This window comes from Salmo trutta, chromosome 13, assembly GCF_901001165.1.
Source record: "Salmo trutta chromosome 13, fSalTru1.1, whole genome shotgun sequence".
NCBI lineage: Eukaryota > Metazoa > Chordata > Actinopteri > Salmoniformes > Salmonidae > Salmo > Salmo trutta.
In genome coordinates this window covers 86,862,932-86,884,509 of record NC_042969.1, presented here as the reverse complement: position 1 = coordinate 86,884,509, position 21,578 = coordinate 86,862,932, and the positions used below count along the sequence as shown (strand labels likewise).

General features: G+C 43.7%; 1 protein-coding gene across 2 annotated transcripts in view; it reads right to left on the bottom strand.

Moving 5' to 3' along the window:
* The window catches only part of LOC115206681 (TIAM Rac1 associated GEF 1), a 124,068-nt gene that overhangs the window by 54,709 nt on the left and 47,781 nt on the right, over positions 1–21,578 (bottom strand). For both annotated transcript variants that reach the window (XM_029773879.1, XM_029773880.1), the window contains exons 6-9: positions 21,111–21,348; positions 7,559–7,731; positions 7,178–7,402; positions 3,530–3,715 (exon numbers count right to left, since the gene is read on the bottom strand). In XM_029773879.1, coding sequence (XP_029629739.1) covers positions 3,530–3,715; positions 7,178–7,402; positions 7,559–7,731; positions 21,111–21,348 — 822 coding nt within the window. The remainder of the gene's footprint in view (positions 1–3,529; positions 3,716–7,177; positions 7,403–7,558; positions 7,732–21,110; positions 21,349–21,578) is intronic.

Genomic DNA, 21,578 nt, shown 5'->3' with positions numbered 1-21,578 from the left:
TATATAGACCAGGAGGATGGACTAGTGGTTATATATAGACCAGGAGGATGGACTAGTGGTTATATAGACCAGGAGGACGGACTAGTGGTTAGATAGACCAGGAGGACGGACTAGTGGTTATACAGACCAGGAGGACTAGTGGTTATATAGACCAGGAGGACTAGTGGTTATATAAACCAGGAGGACGGACTAGTGGTTATATAGACCAGGAGGACGGACTAGTGGTTATATATAGACCAGGAGGACGGACTAGTGGTTATATATAGACCAGGAGGACGGACTAGTGGTTATAAAGACTGAGTGTACAAAACATTATGAACACCTGCTCTTCCAATGACATAGACTGACCAGGTGAATCCAGGTGAAAGCCATGATCCTTTATTGATGTCACTTGTTAAATCCACTTCAATCAGTGTAGATGAAGGGGAGTAGACAGGTTATTTTTTAAAGACTTGAGACATGGATTGTATGTGTCCTATTCAGAGGGTGAACGGGCAATTGACACAACTGTGAGAGCAGTTGAGTCAACATTGGCCAGCATCCCTGTGGAATGCTTTCGACACCTTGTTGAGTCCATTGCCCCGACCAATTGATGCTGTTCTTAGGACCAAAAAAGCGTGGGGTGCAACTCACTATTAAGAAAGGTGTCCTTAAAATGTTTTTTGGACAGTCGGTGTAGACCACGAGCATCATCCGTGACAGTTGAAATCAGTGATTAGAAGACAGTGTTGAGAAGAAAAAGACCAGAAGTGTTTCTCTCCGTTTTGACATGGCCTAGAACTCCCGAGTGGTGCAGTGGTCTGAGACACTGCGTCTCAGTTTAAGAACAAATTCTTATTTACAATGACGGTCCTACCCACCCGGCCAAACCCGGACGACACTGGGCCAATTGTGTGCTGCCCTATGGGACTCCCAATCACGGCCGGACGTGATGCAGCCTGGATTCGAACCAGGGACTGCAGTGACACCTCTTGCACTGAGACGCAGTGTCTCAGACCACTGCGCCACTCGGGAGTTCTGGGCCATGTCAAGACTGAGAGAAACACTTCTGGTCTTTTCCTTCTCAACGCTTCAAATCAAGATTTCAACTGTCTCTTAATATACTCATAATAGCTAAGAGCAGGACTACAAATAAAGCTCTCTGTCATGACGTTGGCCTGTTGGGGAAGGTTTATGACCCCCATAAATACCTTCCCCCGTTTCTCTCTCTCTTCTCTATAGAGTTGACTTTGGAAAAGCCAATTTGTTAACATGGAGATTCTGGGAACACCGAAAGGTGGGAAATGGAACCATATTTCGGTAATGATTACTGATGACAGGACGTCATAAACTGTATCTTGGAAAATCTACACATTCTAGTTATCAGATTCACATGGAATTGTTTTGAAATTTAAATGTTTAAATATGAAACTATTTGTGAAAAGATGAAATGTAATTTTTAGCTTCTTAATGAGAGAACGGTTTGTCATAAGAACACCACTCTGCTCACTCAGAGGCCCAAGTGAACAGACATTGGTTGTAAACTATGAAACACGCCCTTCTTTCACCACTATATAAACCCGTTGAAGAAAATTCAACTTCCTGCTCCAAGGACGTGCGGACTTGCGGTCCCCACGTTGAAAGGACAAAGATCACCTAAGCCAACCTCAGCGTGAGCTCTGGTTGAACAACAAGAACCTAACGAAATTAGCATCGAATGGCAACGTGAAGATGACGATCAACACGCCGAAAGGAGGAATTTCGACTTTACCAGCCAGAATATAGCATGAGCTTAAAAGTATGGCAACTTGGTATGAACTTTGAACTCTTATTCAATATAGAAGTGATACCCTCTCCGCCCGCTAAACGTGGGCTAGGAGAGGACGGACAGAGTATCCATTCTACCACGCTCCAGTTCACCACTAGACATTCTTCAGAGGACCAGAGATCCATGCTGGACAACCCCGCCTTCTATCTATGACCAATCTACCGAAGCGCAGCTCAGAGTAAATATTTAGATTTTCCTTTTTCAAATGGGCGGTTATTTAGAATGCATAAGATATTGTATTTACGATAGCATAGCTGCCTACGGCCCGAGAGAGACACAAAACCTTTTTGTTCCTCAGTGTTCCCGCTCTTTCACTCAAACCCAACCCCCTTTCTTTGTGTAACCAGCCGTCATATCTGTTCTGTCCGCTCGGGACGTTTTCCTTTATGACATCATTTGTAATCAGTGTATGATCCATTCTGTGTATATGTAATTCTGTGTGATTATTTAGGTATTTAGTAAATAAATAATTAAACCAAATTTTGTATTGCTGATTCAACTTGTTAGCCAGGGTTCGTGAAGATAACCAAGAATTTACAACTTTCAGATGAGACTGAAATAAGTGACGATTAAATATTGACTGCTACTGATGTAAAAGGTTACTAGGTCTTTAAGAGTTTATTCGGAAGATAACAGCTCTATAAACATTCTTTCGGGGTGCCCTGACTTTCTAGTTAATTACATTTACATGATTAGCTTAATCAGGTAATATTAATTACAGAGAAATGATTTTATGGAATAGCATGTCATATCACTTAATCCGGCATAGCCAAAGACACGACACTACCGTCATCCCTTCAAACGCTGGAGAGCTGATGATGATGTTTTATGGGGGGAGGAAGAGAGAGCGAGAGAGAGAGCGATGAAAGCGTAAAGCCGAGTGAAACAGGATGCGTTTTGTGGGAAAGTGTTGTTATTTAATATGGATTTAGTTTGTTACTCCTTCCATCCTGCTGTCTCTCCGAGTCCTGGATTCCCCACCTGCTCTGAGAGAACAAGACTGCATCCTAAACGGCAGCCTATTCCCTATATAGTGCACTACTATGGGCCCTGGTCAAAAGTAGCGCACTACAAAGGGAATAGGATACCATAGGGCCCTGGCCATGTAGGTGTCTAGCAACAAGGATTCTACTGATCAGCCAACTCACCAGACTGCTCTGCTGAACGCTCCACTCCCAACTAAATAAATGCTATCCTCTAGCGCTCCCTACGATTCCAGTGTTCTGCAGACATAGATAACGACCTCAGCTATGTGGAGGAGGCTAGCATTGTGGCAGAGCGATCAATAACAGGCTCTCAAATAGACCGTGCAAAAATAGCATCCATCATACAGTGCGGCAAGGTAGCCTAGCGGTTAGAGCGTTGGACTAGTAACCGAAAGGTTGCAAGTTCGAATCCCCGAGCTGACAAGGTACAAATCTGTCGTTCTGCCCCTGAACAAGGCAGTTCCTAGGCCATCATTGAAAATAAGAATTTGTTCTTAACTGACTTGCCTAGTTAAATAGAGAACATGTTTTGTAGTGGGTATTGTTGTTTAGTTATGTATTGAAGACATTTGCGCAGTCAGTGGTAGTAGGCAACAGATGAACATGGGTGAGTTGGATCATCACGATCATAATTCAGAGAAAAAAATAACTACTTTTGTCTAGTTTGTTTGACCGGAAATGGATAGGAGGTGTTTTGGTGTGAGTGTGTGTGCGCACGCGTCAGTTCTCAACTCACCAGCGCATGAAAGGACGACACAGAGAAGATTCCGAGGCGTCCCATAGCCAGTTTAGTGGGTCTGGAGGCGAAGGCTAGCAGGCGTTTGGGGTTGGGCAGCTCCCCTCCCTGCAGACTGGACAGGTAACAGCGGAACCGGAACAGACCCATGTGGAACTGTTCCAAGTTCTGCTCCCACAGAAAGATCTAGAACACAACAAAAACCCCACAACAACCCAGTTAAAAAGGGGCAATCTGGGTTTGATACATCCATGTTTCTCATGGATGGACAGTCTTTGCATCCATAGCTGTGTCTATGCATTTGAGAGTGGTTACAAGGGCACGTGTCTCCCAACCAACGTCAACAAAACCAAGGAGCAGACAGTGGACTACAGGAGACAGCAGAGAGAGCACGCCCCCATCCACATCGACGGGGCCGGAGTGGAGAAGGTCAAAAGCATTCAAGTTCCTTGGCGGGTACATCACTGAGGACTTGAAATGGTCCCTTCACATAGACAGTGTGGTGAAGAAGGTGCAACAGCGCCTCATCAATATCAGGAGGTTGAAGAAAGTCGGTTTTGACCCTAAAACCACTAACAAAACTTCTACAGATGCACCATCGTAAGCATCCTGTCGGGCTGCATCACCGCCTGGTATGGCAATTGCACCATCCTCAACCGCAGGGCTCTCCAGAGGGTGATGCGGTCAGCCCAACGCATCATCGGAGGCACACTGCCTCAACCACCCGGGCCACGGCCTGTTCACCTCGCTACCATCTAGGAGGAGGAGACAGTACAGCTGGGACCAAGAGACTGATGAACATCTAATTATATAGTGTATTTTGTGATGGGGCTGAGATAACACATTTAAGTTTTAAAGCAAATTTCCTACAATACCACACATTTTTCCATGGTTTATGCCGTGTTCTTACGCTATCGGAGTGACTCAAACACTATAACAAAATCAATGCTGGCCCTATGCTATATTTACCATTTTAAATTGTCTGCCTCCCGCCTCTCGAGTGGCGCAGTGGTCTAAGGCACTGCATCACAGTGCTAGAGGTGTACACTACAGATCCGGGTTCGAGTCCAGGCTCTGTCGCAGCCGGCCACGACCAGGAGACCCATGAGGCGGCGCACAATTGGCCCAGCGTCGTCCGGGTTAGGGGAGGGTTTGGCCGGCCGGGATGTCCTTGTCCCATCATGCTCTAGTGCCTCCTTGTGGCAGCTGGGCGCAGTGTACGCTGATTTTGGTCGTCAGCTGTACAGTGTTTCCTCCGACACATTGGTACAGCCGGGTTAAGCGAGCAGTGTGTCAAGAAGCAGTGCGGCTTGACTGGGGTCGTGTTTTGGAGGACGGATGGCTCGAACCATCGCCTCTCCAGAGTCCGTACGGGAGTATCAGCGATGGGACAAGACTGTAACTACCAATTGGATATCACGAAATTGGGGAGAAAAAGGGGTTTAAAAAAAATAAGTATTGGGGGGGTTTTTGATTCTCCCTGACTGTCTAGTTTTTAGTTTGGTGTTTGTTAGTTCTCAAAGATGATCTTATTTTAAATATGTTTTGGAGTGGCGGCAACTATTTCAATTAATACAGGGGAAACACTGCACTTTTTACTGTATAAAAGAAAAGGCTACTGCAGAAAATAACTGATTTGCTCATCTTCAAATGCCAACCTGTGATTGGGCGGGAGGAATGTATTGTAGGAATGTAATGCATAATGATCTGCATTGTCATTGAGGCAATAAGGGGAACACACACTGAGGTGTTGAACCACTGAGGTGTGGAACCACTGAGGTATAGAACCACTGAGGTGTAGAAGAGCCAGCCAGGGTGGAGAGGGGAAGAGCCAGCCAGGGTGGAAGGGGGAAGAGCCAGCCAGGGTGGAGGGGCCAGCCAGGGTGGAGGGGGGAGGGGACAGCCAGGGGGGAGGAGCCAACTAGCCCAGAGAAGAGGGGACAATACAGGACCTGTGGCTGATATGGGCTGGTACAGTATGAGGGGTTAAGTCCCAAATAGCACCCTATTCCCTATGGGCACTACATAGGGAATAACATGCCGTTTGAGACGCAGACTGGGACAGACAGGTTTTTCTGAGGAGCAAGGCCTGCTGCTATTCAGCTCAACACAATGTGTAACCAGACACTGCCAAAGCTTCCTGCGCCAACCAGGCAGACAGTCAGTCAAGCAGGCATCCAAACAGGCACCCAACCAGCCAGTCACAGCCAGGCAACCAGTCAGCCAAACAGTCATCCAGCCAACCAGGTAGCCAAGCAGGCAGACAGCCAGCCAACCAACCAGCCAACAGCAAGGCACCCATCCAGCCAACAGGAAGGCACCCATCCAGCCAACAGCAAGGCACCCATCCAGCCAACAGCAAGGCACCCATCCAGCCAACAGCAAGGCACCCATCCAGCCAACCAGCCACCCATCCAGCCAACCAACCAGCCAGTCAGCAACCAGTGAGCAAGCCATCCAGGCAGCCAACCAGCCAGCCAACAGCCAGGCACCCAACCAGCCAACAGCCAGGCACCCATCCAGCCAACAGCCAGGCACCCATCCAGCCAGTCAGCAACCAGTGAGCCAGCCAAACAGGCAGCCAACCAGTGAGCCAGCCAACCAGGCAGCCAACCAGAGACTACCTCACAGACAAACTACAAAGGAACATTTGATCTGCCTTCCATTAACAGACCCATTAAGGACGATATGAACTTTGGGATTCATTAAGAGAATAGTAGGTCAGGGTCTAACAGTGCCAAGTGCTCCATGGCCCCACAACAAACATTAACCTGAATAACAACAGATATCTAGTATCATCATGACTCAGTCTCTACAAACAGGGTCTAGGCCCTGTTTATAGTAGGCCCTGTTTATAGTAGGCCCTGTTTGTAGCAGGCCCTGTTTGTAGTAGGCCCTGTTTGTAGTAGGCCCTGTTTGTAGTAGGCCCTGTTTGTAGCAGGCCCTGTTTGTAGCAGGCCCTGTTTGTAGAGGCCCTGTTTGTAGTAGGCCCTGTTTGTAGAGGCCCTGTTTGTAGAGGCCCTGTTTGTAGAGGCCCTGTTTGTAGTAGGCCCTGTTTGTAGAGGCCCTGTTTGTAGAGGCCCTGTTTGTAGTAGGCCCTGTTTGTACTAGGCCCTGTTTGTAGAGGCCCTGTTTGTACTAGGCCCTGCTTGTAGTAGGCCCTGTTTGTAGCAGGCCCTGTTTGTAGTAGGCCCCTAATTACATGATCAATACTGTTCTGTCTCTCCTTGGCGTCAGTGACGAGCTTTATCATCTACTCTCCTCTCTCCCATCTTCTTGTCCCTCCTTCAATCCCCTCCTCCCTCCTCCCTCTCACACACCTGGTTCAGTATGGTCTTCCTCTTCTAGGTGTCGGTAACTGAGCTCACACTCTCACACACCTGGTTCAGTATGGTCTTCCTCTTCTAGGTGTCGGTAACTGAGCTCACACTCTCACACACCTGGTTCAGTATGGTCTTCCTCTTCTAGGTGTCGGTAACTGAGCTCACACTCTCACACACCTGGTTCAGTATTGTCTTCCTCTTCTTGGTGTCGGTAACTGAGCTCACACTCTCACACACCTTAAATGGCATCGGGCCTTCACTTCTACTCTTCCCCTATGAACCTGCACACACCCTATGGTCAATATCTCCCATCTCTCTCTCTAACCTGGTCCAGTATTGTCTTCCTCTTCTTGGCGTCGGTCACGGCACTGAGCTGCATGTCTCCCATCTTCTTCATCTTCTCGTCCATGTCGATCTTCTGCTCCAGCTTCTTAATCTCCGCCCTCAACAGACGCACCGTGTCCTCCCGGTGATGCTGCCTGGCAACCGCCGCCGCGCACGCCGAGTGGATGGCCGTGATCCAGTTCTCCAGCTCCGTCTGACTGCAGGTCTACAGGGGTCAGGGGTTAGAGGTCAGAGGTTAGAGGTTACGCAGACCTTTACTCCACACTACAGCATGCTCGGAATACAGCCAAGTAATACAACAATGACCAAGCAGGTTAGAACACTACATCTAACACACACACACACGTGGAGCTCCTCCTACCTGGAAGAGAAATGCGTCCCCTAGAGAGTTGCTGAGGCAGAAGACAAAGTCCTTCTTGGGGTGTTCAGGTACGGACTGTACGATACTGTTCTCAGCCCACGCCGCATGTTTAGGAACACTGTTGTGGTCGATCCCCGACCGTCCGTCCGTCTCATAGAAGAAGAGAGTGCATCCTGGGAGAAAACAGGAACAAGGTGGTTACTCACAACCATCAATCAATCAAATCAAATGTATGCGCATAGCCATTTTTCCTATAAAGTGCAAAATGCAGTCACACACAATAAAGTATCAATGAAAAAGGTTTAATGTGATGTATATTTCTAGACAGTAATAGCTTTCTTCCTTCAAATATCTTACAGGGGGAAATTTCCCTGCAGAGAACACGACAAATCAAATAAATATAATTCTGCTCTCTAGTGGCCAGCGGTAAGAAGTGCCGGTCTGGATTCTCCAGGAGGGAGCACGCACAATCAGAATGCTGATGTGGCCCCTAGAGTGCTGAGGTGGCCCCTAGAATGCTGATGTGGCCCCTAGAATGCTGAGGTGGCCCCTAGAATGCTGAGGTGGCCCCTAGAATGCTGAGGTGGCCCCTAGAATGCTGATGTGGCCCAGTCAAGTGGTATTAAAGGCCTACTACTCTGTGATATTTAGGTTATGTCTCAAATGGCACCATATTCCTATCTAGTGCAATACTTTTGGCTAGGGCCCTGGTCCAAAGTAGTGCACTATATAGAGAATATGGTGTGTCATTTGGGATGCAGAGAGTCAGTCAAGTGGTGTTACAGACAACACGTATCATCAGGACATCTACACAGGTGTGAATAAATCACATATGGTTTTATTGAGTACAGTGTTGTGAATACCTCTTCAGGGGAACTGTAAATAAATCACATAGGGTTTTATTGAGTACAGTGTTGTGAATACCTCTTCAGGGGAACTGTAAATAAATCACATAGGGTTTTATTGAGTACAGTGTTGTGAATACCTCTTCAGGGGAACTGTAAATAAATCACATAGGGTTTTATTGAGTACAGTGTTGTGAATACCTCTTCAGGGGAACTGTAAATAAATCACATAGGGTTTTATTGAGTACAGTGTTGTGAATACCTCTTCAGGGGAACTGTAAATAAATCACATAGGGTTTTATTGAGTACAGTGTTGTGAATACCTCTTCAGGGGAACTGTAAATAAATCACATAGGGTTTTATTGAGTACAGTGTTGTGAATACCTCTTCAGGGGAACTGTAAATAAATCACATAGGGTTTTATTGAGTACAGTGTTGTGAATACCTCTTCAGGGGAACTGTAAATAAATCACATATGGTTTTATTGAGTACAGTGTTGTGAATACCTCTTCAGGGGAACTGTAAATAAATCACATAGGGTTTTATTGAGTACAGTGTTGTGAATACCTCTTCAGGGGAACTGTAAATAAATCACATAGGGTTTTATTGAGTACAGTGTTGTAAATACCTCTTCAGGGGAACTGTAAATAAATCACATAGGGTTTTATTGAGTACAGTGTTGTGAATACCTCTTCAGGGGAACTGTAAATAAATCACATAGGGTTTTATTGAGTACAGTGTTGTGAATACCTCTTCAGGGGAACTGTAAATAAATCACATAGGGTTTTATTGAGTACAGTGTTGTGAATACCTCTTCAGGGTAACTGTAAATAAATCACATAGGGTTTTATTGAGTACAGTGTTGTGAATACCTCTTCAGGGGAACTGTAAATAAATCACATATGGTTTTATTGAGTACAGTGTTGTGAATACCTCTTCAGGGGAACTGTAAATAAATCACATAGGGTTTTATTGAGTACAGTGTTGTGAATACCTCTTCAGGGTAACTGTAAATAAATCACATAGGGTTTTATTGAGTACAGTGTTGTGAATACCTCTTCAGGGGAACTGTAAATAAATCACATATGGTTTTATTGAGTACAGTGTTGTGAATACCTCTTCAGGGGAACTGTAAATAAATCACATAGGGTTTTATTGAGTACAGTGTTGTGAATACCTCTTCAGGGGAACTGTAAATAAATCGCATAGGGTTTTATTGAGTACAGTGTTGTGAATACCTCTTCAGGGTAACTGTAAATAAATCACATAGGGTTTTATTGAGTACAGTGTTGTGAATACCTCTTCAGGGGAACTGTAAATAAATCACATAGGGTTTTATTGAGTACAGTGTTGTGAATACCTCTTCAGGGGAACTGTAAATAAATCACATAGGGTTTTATTGAGTACAGTGTTGTGAATACCTCTTCAGGGTAACTGTAAATAAATCACATAGGGTTTTATTGAGTACAGTGTTGTGAATACCTCTTCAGGGGAACTGTAAATAAATCACATATGGTTTTATTGAGTACAGTGTTGTGAATACCTCTTCAGGGGAACTGTAAATAAATCACATAGGGTTTTATTGAGTACAGTGTTGTGAATACCTCTTCAGGGTAACTGTAAATAAATCACATAGGGTTTTATTGAGTACAGTGTTGTGAATACCTCTTCAGGGGAACTGTAAATAAATCACATATGGTTTTATTGAGTACAGTGTTGTGAATACCTCTTCAGGGGAACTGTAAATAAATCACATAGGGTTTTATTGAGTACAGTGTTGTGAATACCTCTTCAGGGGAACTGTAAATAAATCGCATATGGTTTTATTGAGTACAGTGTTGTGAATACCTCTTCAGGGGAACTGTAAATAAATCACATAGGGTTTTATTGAGTACAGTGCTGTAAATACCTCTTCAGGGGAACTGTAAATAAATCACATAGGGTTTTATTGAGTACAGTGCTGTGAATACCTCTTCAGGGGAACTGTAAATAAATCACATAGGGTTTTATTGAGTACAGTGTTGTAAATACCTCTTCAGGGGAACTGTAAATAAATCACATATGGTTTTATTGAGTACAGTGTTGTGAATACCTCTTCAGGGGAACTGTAAATAAATCACATAGGGTTTTATTGAGTACAGTGTTGTGAATACCTCTTCAGGGGAACTGTAAATAAATCACATAGGGTTTTATTGAGTACAGTGTTGTGAATACCTCTTCAGGGTAACTGTAAATAAATCACATAGGGTTTTATTGAGTACAGTGTTGTGAATACCTCTTCAGGGGAACTGTAAATAAATCACATATGGTTTTATTGAGTACAGTGTTGTGAATACCTCTTCAGGGGAACTGTAAATAAATCACATAGGGTTTTATTGAGTACAGTGTTGTGAATACCTCTTCAGGGGAACTGTAAATAAATCACATATGGTTTTATTGAGTACAGTGTTGTGAATACCTCTTCAGGGGAACTGTAAATAAATCACATAGGGTTTTATTGAGTACAGTGCTGTAAATACCTCTTCAGGGGAACTGTAAATAAATCACATAGGGTTTTATTGAGTACAGTGTTGTGAATACCTCTTCAGGGGAACTGTAAATAAATCACATAGGGTTTTATTGAGTACAGTGTTGTGAATACCTCTTCAGGGGAACTGTAAATAAATCACATAGGGTTTTATTGAGTACAGTGTTGTGAATACCTCTTCAGGGGAACTGTAAATAAATCACATAGGGTTTTATTGAGTACAGTGTTGTGAATACCTCTTCAGGGTAACTGTAAATAAATCACATAGGGTTTTATTGAGTACAGTGTTGTGAATACCTCTTCAGGGTAACTGTAAATAAATCACATAGGGTTTTATTGAGTACAGTGTTGTGAATACCTCTTCAGGGGAACTGTAAATAAATCACATAGGGTTTTATTGAGTACAGTGTTGTGAATACCTCTTCAGGGGAACTGTAAATAAATCACATATGGTTTTATTGAGTACAGTGTTGTGAATACCTCTTCAGGGGAACTGTAAATAAATCACATAGGGTTTTATTGAGTACAGTGTTGTGAATACCTCTTCAGGGGAACTGTAAATAAATCACATAGGGTTTTATTGAGTACAGTGTTGTGAATACCTCTTCAGGGGAACTGTAAATAAATCACATAGGGTTTTATTGAGTACAGTGTTGTGAATACCTCTTCAGGGGAACTGTAAATAAATCACATAGGGTTTTATTGAGTACAGTGTTGTGAATACCTCTTCAGGGGAACTGTAAATAAATCACATAGGGTTTTATTGAGTACAGTGTTGTGAATACCTCTTCAGGGGAACTGTAACACCACAGCAAATATAAGCAGTGTGTCGCCGATATATCGTCTAAAGCCATTTGCATGTTTTAAATGTAAAGGCTACGGCTAGATGCAAGGCAAAGCATCGCAGCAGCAGTTATAGTAGTAGTCTGAAGGCATCAGTGTGTATAGTAATTGTAGTAATAGTGTATATACATGTAAAGAGTAAGGCAATACAGTGGGGAGAACAAGTATTTGATACACTGCCGATTTTGCAGGTTTTCCTACTTAAAAATGACAGACCTCTACATGCTTTGTATCATAGGTACACTTCAACTGTGAGAGACGGAATCTAAAACAAAAATGCAGAAAATCACATTGTATGATTTTTAAGTAATTAATTTGCATTTTATTGCATGACATAAGTATTTGATCACCTACCATCCAGTAAGAATTCCGGCTCTCACAGACCTGTTAGTTTTTCTTTAAGAAGCCCTCCTGTTCTCCACTCATTACCTGTATTAACTGCACCTGCTTGAACTTGTTACCTGTATAAAAGACACGTGTCCACACACTCAATCAAACAGACTCCAACCTCTCCACAATGGCCAAGACCAGAGAGCTGTGTAAGGACATCAGGGATAAAATTGTAGACCTGCACAAGGCTGGGATGGGCTACAGGACAATAGGCAAGCAGCTTGGTGAGAAGGCAACAACTGTTGGCGTAATTATCAGAAAATGGAAGAAGTTCAAGATGACAGTCAATCACCCTCGGTCTGGGGCTACATGCAAGATCTCACCTCGTGGGGCATCAATGATCATGAGGAAGGTGAAGAATCAGCCCAGAACTACACGGCAGGACCTGGTCAATGACCTGAAGAGAGCTGGGAGCACAGTCTCAAAGAAAACCCTTAATAACACACTACGTCGTCATGGATTAAAATCCTGCAGCGCACGCAAGGTCCCCCTGCTTAAGCCAGCGCATGTCCAGGCCCGTATGAAGTTTGCCAATGACCATCTGGATGATCCAGAGGAGGAATGGGAGAAGGTCATGTGGTCTGATGAGACAAAAATATAGCTTTTTGGTCTAAACTCCACTCGCCGTGTTTGGAGGAAGAAGAAGGATGAGTAGAACCCCAAGAACACCATCCCAACCGTGAAGCATGGAGGTGGAAACATCATTCTTTGGGGATGCTTTTCTGCAAAGGGGACAGGACGACTGCACCGTATTGAGGGGAGGATGGATGGGGCCATGTATCGCGAGATCTTGGCCAACAACCTCCTTCCCTCAGTAAGAGCATTGAAGATGGGTCGTGGCTGGGTCTTCCAGCATGACAACGACCCGAAACACACAGCCAGGGCAACTAAGGAGTGGCTCCGTAAGAAGCATCTCAAGGTCCTGGAGTAGCATAGCCAGTCTCCAGACCTGAACCCAATAGAAAATCTTTGGAGGGAGCTGAAAGTCCGTATTGCCCAGCGACAGCCCCGAAACCTGAAGGATCTGGAGAAGGTCTGTATGGAGGAGTGGGCCAAAATCCCTGCTGCAGGGATCTCTGTAATTGCAAACAAAGGTTTCTGTACCAAATATGAAGTTCTGCTTTTCTGATGTATCAAATACTTATGTCATGCAATAAAATGCCAATTAATTACTTAAAAATCATACAATGTGATTTTCGTTTTAGATTCCGTCTCTCACAGTTGAAGTGTACCTATGATAAAAATTTGAGACCTCTACATGCTTTGTAAGTAGGAAATCCTGCAAAATCGGCAGTGTATCAAATACTTGTTCTCCCCACTGTAAATTCATGAGATAGCTTACTACAAAGGACATCAGGCCTGGGCTGTTCATTATAATGCGGGGTTAACTCATAAACGATATGAAAAATCTGATATGGACAGTGTTCTTGTATAAACAGTTGAAATTTGGCTTATAGGCAGGAGGTGAAATCTAGTTCTTTGTTTAAACCGTGTGGAGATAGAGAATTTAATTGGGCATATCCACATGGCTTTTCTGGAAGGCATAATTCCTTTAGTAGTGCAAGTTACACATGACTTTATCTCATAGGCATCAGTGTGTATAGTAATTGTAGTAATAGTGTATATACATGTAAAGAGTAAGGCTATATGTAAGGAGTGAGTATTGATATAAAAAGCTATCGCTGTATGGAGGCCAGGCCTCACCTTTCAGACAGACCGGTAGCTCCTCCATACAGTATTGGTAGTAATAGTATGAATATAAAGGGTATGGCTAGATGGAGGCCTCTCCTACCTTTGAGGCAGACCCAGTAGGTCATACTAGTAGTAGTAGTAGTAGTATGCCTAGTGTGTTTATAAGGGGTACAGGAGGCCTCGCCTGGCAGACCCAGAAGGACACGGTGCTAGTAGTAGTAGTAGTAACATTTGTAGCAGTAGCAGTAGTAGTAGTAACATTTGTAGCAGTAGTAGCAGTAACATGTGTAGCAGTAGCAGTACTAGTAGAAGTAGTAGCAGCAACATTTGTAGCAGTAGCAGTAGTAACATTTGTAGCAGTAGTAGTAACATGTGTAGCAGTAATAGTAACATTTGTAGCAGTAGTAACATTTGTAGCAGTGGTAGTAGTAGCAGTAGTAGTCAAGTTTTATTTAACCTTTATTTAACTAGGCAAGTCAGTTAAGAACAAATTCTTATTTACAATGACGGCCTACCAGGGAACAGTGGGTTAACTGCCTTTTTCAGGAGCAGAACGACGTAGTTTTACCATGTCAGTTCAGGGATTCGATCTTGCAACCTTTCGGTAACTAGTCCAACGCTCTAACCACTAGGATACACTGGTGCTAAGAACCTTGGCGTGATCCTGGACAACACCCTGTCGTTCTCCACTAACATCAAGGCGGTGACCCGATCCTGTAGGTTCATGCTCTACAACATTCGCAGAGTACGACCCTGCCTCACACAGGAAGCGGCGCAGGTCCTAATCCAGGCACTTGTCATCTCCCGTCTGGATTACTGCAACTCGCTGTTGGCTGGGCTCCCTGCCTGTGCCATCAAACCCCTACAACTCATCCAGAACGCCGCAGCCCGTCTGGTGTTCAACCTTCCCAAGTTCTCTCACGTCACCCCGCTCCTCCGCTCTCTCCACTGGCTTCCAGTTGAAGCTCGCATCCGCTACAAGACCATGGTGCTTGCCTACGGAGCTGTGAGGGGAACGGCACCTCCGTACCTTCAGGCTCTGATCAGGCCCTACACCCAAACAAGGGCACTGCGTTCATCCACCTCTGGCCTGCTCGCCTCCCTACCTCTGAGGAAGCACAGTTCCCGCTCAGCCCAGTCAAAACTGTTCGCCGCTCTGGCACCCCAATGGTGGAACAATCTCCCTCACGATGTCAGGACAGCGGAGTCAATCACCACCTTCCGGAGACACCTGAAACCCCACCTCTTTAAGGAATACCTGGGATAGGATAAAGTAATCCTTCTAACCCCCCCCCCCCCCTTTAAAGGATTTAGATGCACTATTGTAAAGTGTTTGTTCTACTGGATATTATAGGTGAATGCACCAATTTGTAAGTCGCTCTGGATAAGAGCGTCTGCTAAATGACTTAAATGTAAATGTAAATGTAGTAGTAACATTTGTAGCAGTAGTAGCAGTAGTAGCAGTAACATTTGTAGCAGTAGCAGTTGTAATAGTAGTAACATTTGTAGCAGTGGTAGTACATTTACATTACATTTAAGTCATTTAGCAGACTAGTAGTAGCAGTAGTAGTAGTAACATTTGTAGCAGTGGTAGTAGTAGCAGTAGTAGTAGTAGTAACATTTGTAGCAGTAGCAGTAGTAGCAGTAGTAGTAGTAACATTTGTAGCAGTAGCAGTTGTAACATTTGTAACAGCAGTAGTAACATTTGTAACAGTAACATTTGTAGCAGTAGCAGTAACATGTGTAGTAGTAGCAGTAGTAGCAGTAGTAGTAGCAACATTTGTAGCAGTGGCAGTAGTAGTAACATTTGTAGCATTAGTAGTAGCAGCAGTAGTACCATTTGTAACAGTAGTAGTAACATGTGTAGCAGTACTAGTAGTAGTAGCAATAGTAGTAGTAACATTTGCAGCAGTAGCAGTAGTAGTAGTAGTAACATGTGTAGCAGTAGTAGTAGTAGCATGTGTAGCAGTAGTGGTAGTAACATTTGTAGCAGCAGCAGTAGTAACATTTGTAGCAGTAGTAGTAGCAGCAACATTTGTAGCAGTGGTAGTAGTAGCAGTAGCAGTAGTAGTAACATTTGTAGCAGTAGTAACATTTGTAACAGTAGTAGTAACATTTGTAGCAGTACTAGTAGTAGTAGCAGTAGTAGTAGTAGTAGTAACAGCAACATTTGTAGCAGTAGTAGTAGTAGTAACATTTGTAGCAGTAGTAGTAGTAGTAGTAGTAGCAACATTTGTAGCAGTGGTAGTAGTAGCAGTAGCAACATTTGTAGCAGTGGTAGTAGTAGCAGTAGCAGTAGTAGTAGTAATAGTTGTAGCAATAGTAGTAGCAGCAGTAACATGTGTAGCAGTAGTAGTAACATTTGTAACAGTAGTAGTAACATTTGTAGCAGTAGTAGTAACATTTGTAGCAGTAGTGGTAGTAGTAACATTTGTAGCAGTAGTAGTAGTAGTAGTAGTAAAATTTGTAGCTGTAGTAGTAGTAACATTTGTAGTAGTAGTAGTAACATTTATAGCAGTAGTAGTAGTAGTAGTAGTAACATTTGTAGCAGTAGTAGTACTAGTAGTAAAAATTTGTAGCAGTAGTAGTACTAGTAGTAACATTTGTTGCAGTAGTAACATTTGTAGCAGTAGTAGTAGTAGTAGTAGTAACATTTGTAGCAGTAGTAGTAGTAACATTTGTAGCAGTAGTAGTAGTAGTAACATTTGTAGCAGTAGTAGTAACATTTGTAGCAGTAGTAGTACTAGTAGTAAAATTTGTAGCAGTAGTAGTAATAACATTTGTAGCAGTAGTAGCAGTAACATATGTAGCAGTAGTAGTAGTAACATTTGTAGCAGTAGTAGTACTAGTAACATTTGTAGCAGTAGCAGTAGTAGCAGTAGTAGTAGTAACATTTGTAACGGTAGTAGTAGTAGCAGTAGTAGTAGTAACATTTGTAACAGTAGTAGTAGTAGTAACATTTGTAGCAGTAGTAGTAGTAGTAGTAGTAACATTTGTAACAGTAGTAGTAGTAGTAACATTTGTAACAGTAGTAGTAGTAGTAACATTTGTAGCAGTAGAAGTAACATTTGTAGCAGTAGAAGTAACATTTGTAGCAGTAGAAGTAACATTTGTAGCAGTAGAAGTAACATTTCTAGCAGTAGCAGTAGTAGTAGTAACATTTGTAGCAGTAGTAGTAGTAACATTTGTAGCAGAAGTAGTAGTAACATCACTCATCACTCAATGCCTAGGTTTACCTCCACTGTATTCACATCCTACCATGCCTTTGTCTGTACATTATACCTTGAAGCTATTTTATCGCCCCCAGAAACCTGCTCCTTTTACTCTCTATTCCGGACGGTATAGACGACCAATTCTCATAGCTTTTATCCGTACCCTTATCCTACTCCCCCCCTCTGTTCCTCTGGTGATGTAGAGGTGAATCCAGGCCCTGCAGTGCCTAGCTCCACTCCTATTCCCCAGGTGCTCTCTTTTGATGACTTCTGTAACCGTAATAGCCTTGGTTTCTGAAATCTTCATCCCTAACTACAACATTTTCAGACAAGATAGAACAGCCAAAGGGGGCGGTGATGCAATCTACTGCAGAGACAGCCTGCTGAGTTCTGTCCAGGTTTGTACCCAAACAATTTGAACTTTTACTTTTAAAAATCCATCTCTCTAAAAACAAGTCTCTCACCGTTGCCGCCTGCTATAGACCACCCTCTGCCCCCAGCTGTGCTCTGGACACCATATGTGAACTGACTGCCCCCCATCTATCTTCATAACTCGTGCTGCTAGGTGACCTAAACTGGGACATGCTTAACACCCCAGCCATCCTACAATCTAAGCTTGATGCCCTCGATCTCACACAAATTATCAATCAACCTACCAGGTACCACCCCAAAGCCGTAAACATGGGCACCCTCATAGATATCATCCTAACCAACTTGCCCTCTAAATACACCTCTGCTGTTTTCAACCAAGATCTCAGCGATCACTGCCTCATTGCCTGCATCCGTAATGGGTCTGCGGTCAAACGACCTCCCCTCATCACTGTCAAACGCTCCCTGAAACATTTCAGCGAGCAGGCCTTTCTAATCGACCGGGCCCGGTTATCCTGGAAGGATATTGACCTCATCCCGTCAGTAGAGGATGCCTGGTTGTTATTTTTTTTAAAGGCCTTCCTCACCATCTTAAATAAGCATGCCCATTCAAGAAATGTAGAACCAGGAACAGATATAGCCCTTGGTTCTCTCCAGACCTGTCTGCCCTTAACCAACACAAAAACATCCTGTGGCGTTCTGCATTAGCATTGAACAGCCCCCGTGATATGCAACTTTTCAGGGAAGTTAGAAACCAACATACACACGCAGATAGAAAAGCCAAGGCTAGCTTTTTCAAGCAGAAATTTGCTTCCTGCAACACAAACTCAAAAGTTCTGGGACACTGTAAAGTCCATGGAGAATAAGAACACCTCCTCCCAGCTGCCCACTGCACTGAGGATAGGAAATTCTGTCACCACCGATAAATCCACTATAATTGAGAATTTCAATAAGCATTTTTCTACGGCTGGCCATGCTTTCCACCTGGCTCCCCCTACCGCGGTCAACAGCACTGCACCCCCCACAGCTACTCGCCCAAGCCTTCCCCATTTCTCCTTCTCCCAAATCCAGTCAGCTGATGTTCTGAAAGAGCTGCAAAATCTGGACACCTACAAATCAGCCGGGCTAGACAATCTGGACCCTTTCTTTCTAAAATTATCTGCCGAAATTGTTGCAACCCCTATTACTAGCCTGTTCAACCTCTCTTTTGTGTCGTCTGAGATTCCCAAAGATTGGAAAGCAGCTGCTGTCATCCCCCTCTTCAAAGGAGGGGACACTCTTGACCCAAACTGCTACAGACCTATATCTATCCCACCCTGCCTTTCCAAGGTCTTCGAAAGCCAAGTCAACAAACAGATTACCGACCATTTCGAATCCCACCGCACCTTCTCCGCTATGCAATCTGGTTTCAGAGCTGGTCATGGGTGCACCTCAGCCACGCTCAAGGTCCTAAACGATATCGTAACCGCCATCGATAAGAAACAATACTGTGCTGCTGTATTCATTGACCTGGCCAAGGCTTTCGACTCTGTCAATCACCACATCCTCATCGGCAGACTCAATAGCCTTGGTTTCTCAAATGATTGCCTCGCCTGGTTCACCAACTACTTCTCTGATAGAGTTCAATGTGTCAAATCGGATGGCCTGTTGTCCGGGCCTCTGGTAGGCTCTATGGGGGTGCCACAGGGTTCAATTCTTGGGCCAACTCTTTTCTCTGTATACATCAATGATGTCGCTCTTGCTGCTGGTGAGTCTCTGATCCACCTTTACGCAGACGACACCATTCTGTATACTTCTGGCCCTTCTTTGGACACTGTTAACAACCCTCCAGATGAGCTTCAATGCCATACAACTCTCCTTCCATGGCCTCCAACTGCTCTTAAATACAAGTAAAACTAAGTGCATGCTCTTCAACTGATCGCTGCCTGCACCTGCTCGCCCGTCCAGCATCACTACTCTGGACGGTTCTGACTTAGAATATGTGGACAACTACAAATACTTAGGTGTCTGGTTAGACTGTAAACTCTCCTTCCAGACTCACATCAAACATCTCCAATCCAAAGCATCCAAAGTTAAATCTAGAATTGGTTTCCTATTTTGCAACAAAGCATCCTTCACTCATGCTGCCAAACATACCCTCGTAAAACTGACCATCCTACCGATCCTCGACTTCGACGATGTCATTTACAAAATAGCCTCCAATACACAACTCAATAAACTGGATGCAGTCTATCACAGTGCCATCCGTTTTGTCACCAAAGCCCCATATACTACCCACCACTGTGACCTGTACGCTCTCGTTGGCTGGCCCTCACTTCATACTCATCGCCAAACCTACTGGCTCCAGGTTATCTACAAGACCCTGCTAGGTAAAGTCCCCCCTTATCTCCGCTCACTGGTCACCATAGCAGCACCCACCTGTAGCACACGCTCCAGCGGGTATATCTCTCTGGTCACCCCCAAAGCCAATTCCTCCTTTGGCCGTCTCTCCTTCCAGTTCTCTGCTGCCAATGACTGGAACAAACTACAAAAATCTCTGAAACTGGAAACACTTATCTCCCTCACTAGCTTTAAGCACCAGCTGTCAGAGCAGCTCACAGATCACTGCACCTGTACATAGCCCATCTATAATTTAGCCCAAACAACTACCTCTTCCCCTACTGTATTTATTTATTTCTTTATTTAGCTCCTTTGCACCCCATTATTTCTATTTCTACTTTGCACTTTCTTCCACTACCAATCTACCATTCCAGTGTTTTACTTGCTATATTGTATTTACTTCGCCACCATGGCCTTTTTTCCCTTTACCTCCCTTATCTCACCCCATTTGCTCACATTGTATACAGACTTATTTTTCTACTGTATTATTGACTGTATGTTTGTTTTACTCCATGTGTAACTCTGTGTTGTTGTATGTGTCGAACTGCTTTGCTTTATCTTGGCCAGGTCGCAATTGTAAATGAGCACTTGTTCTCAACTGGCCTACCTGGTTAAATAAAGGTGAAATAAAATAAATAAAAAACATTTGTAAAGGTAGTAGTAACATTTATAGCAGTAGCAGTAGTAGCAGTAGTAACATTTGTAGCAGTAGTAGTAACATTTGTAGTAGTAGTAATAGTAACATTTGTAACAATAGTAGTAGTAACATTTGTAGCAGTAGTAGTAGTAACATTTGTAGTAACATTTGTAGCAGTAGTAGTAGTAGTAGTAGTAACATTTGTAGCAGCAGCAGTAGTAGTAGTATCATTTGTAGCAGTAGTAGTACTAGTAGTAACATTTGTTGCAGTAGTAACATTTGTAGTAGTAGTAGTAGTAGTAACATTTGTAGCAGTAGTAGTAGTAGTAGTAGTAGTAGTAACATTTGTAGCAGTAGTAACATTTGTAGCAGTAGTAGTAGTAGTAGTAGTAGTAACATTTGTAGCAGTAGTAGTAGTAGTAACATTTGTAGCAGTAGTAGTGGTAGTAGTAGTAGTAACAATTGTAGCAGTAGTAGTAGTAGCAGTAGTAGTAGTAACAATTGTAGCAGTAGTAGTAGTAGCAGTAGTAGTAGTAACAATTGTAGCAGTAGTAGTAGTAGCAGTAGTAGTAGTAACATTTGTAGCAGTAGTAGTAGTAGTAGTGACATTTATAGCAGTAGCTGTAGTGTGTATAGAGCCAGTAGATAGGGTAGGTACCTTTGAGGCAGACCCAGTAGCTCTTCCACTTCCTCCTGGTGGCTGACTCCACCTTCTTGCTTTTCTTGTGAACCAGGAAGTTCTTGACGGCCAGCCGGCCTGCCTTCCGCACGGTTCCCTGGACAACGCTGTGCAGGGGATTTGATTGGTAGGCTGAACTCATGGTGCTCTGCTCGTCACTCAGGGCTGACCCCGCCTCCTCCAGACTCTCTGTCTGACACGAGCTCATCTCCAACTCCTGATCATAACATTACATTCAAATCAATAAAGCTTTATTGTCCCCGAACTGCAATTTGTTTACAGCTTAAAATACATAGACAGACAAAGGACTGAAAACAGCAAACCCCCTTGCTTCTACATCTGCATTGCTTGCTGTTTGGGGTTTTAGACTGGGTTTGTGTATCACTTTGTGACATCTGCCGATGTAAAATGGGCTTTATAAATCAATTTGATTTGAAACACACATAG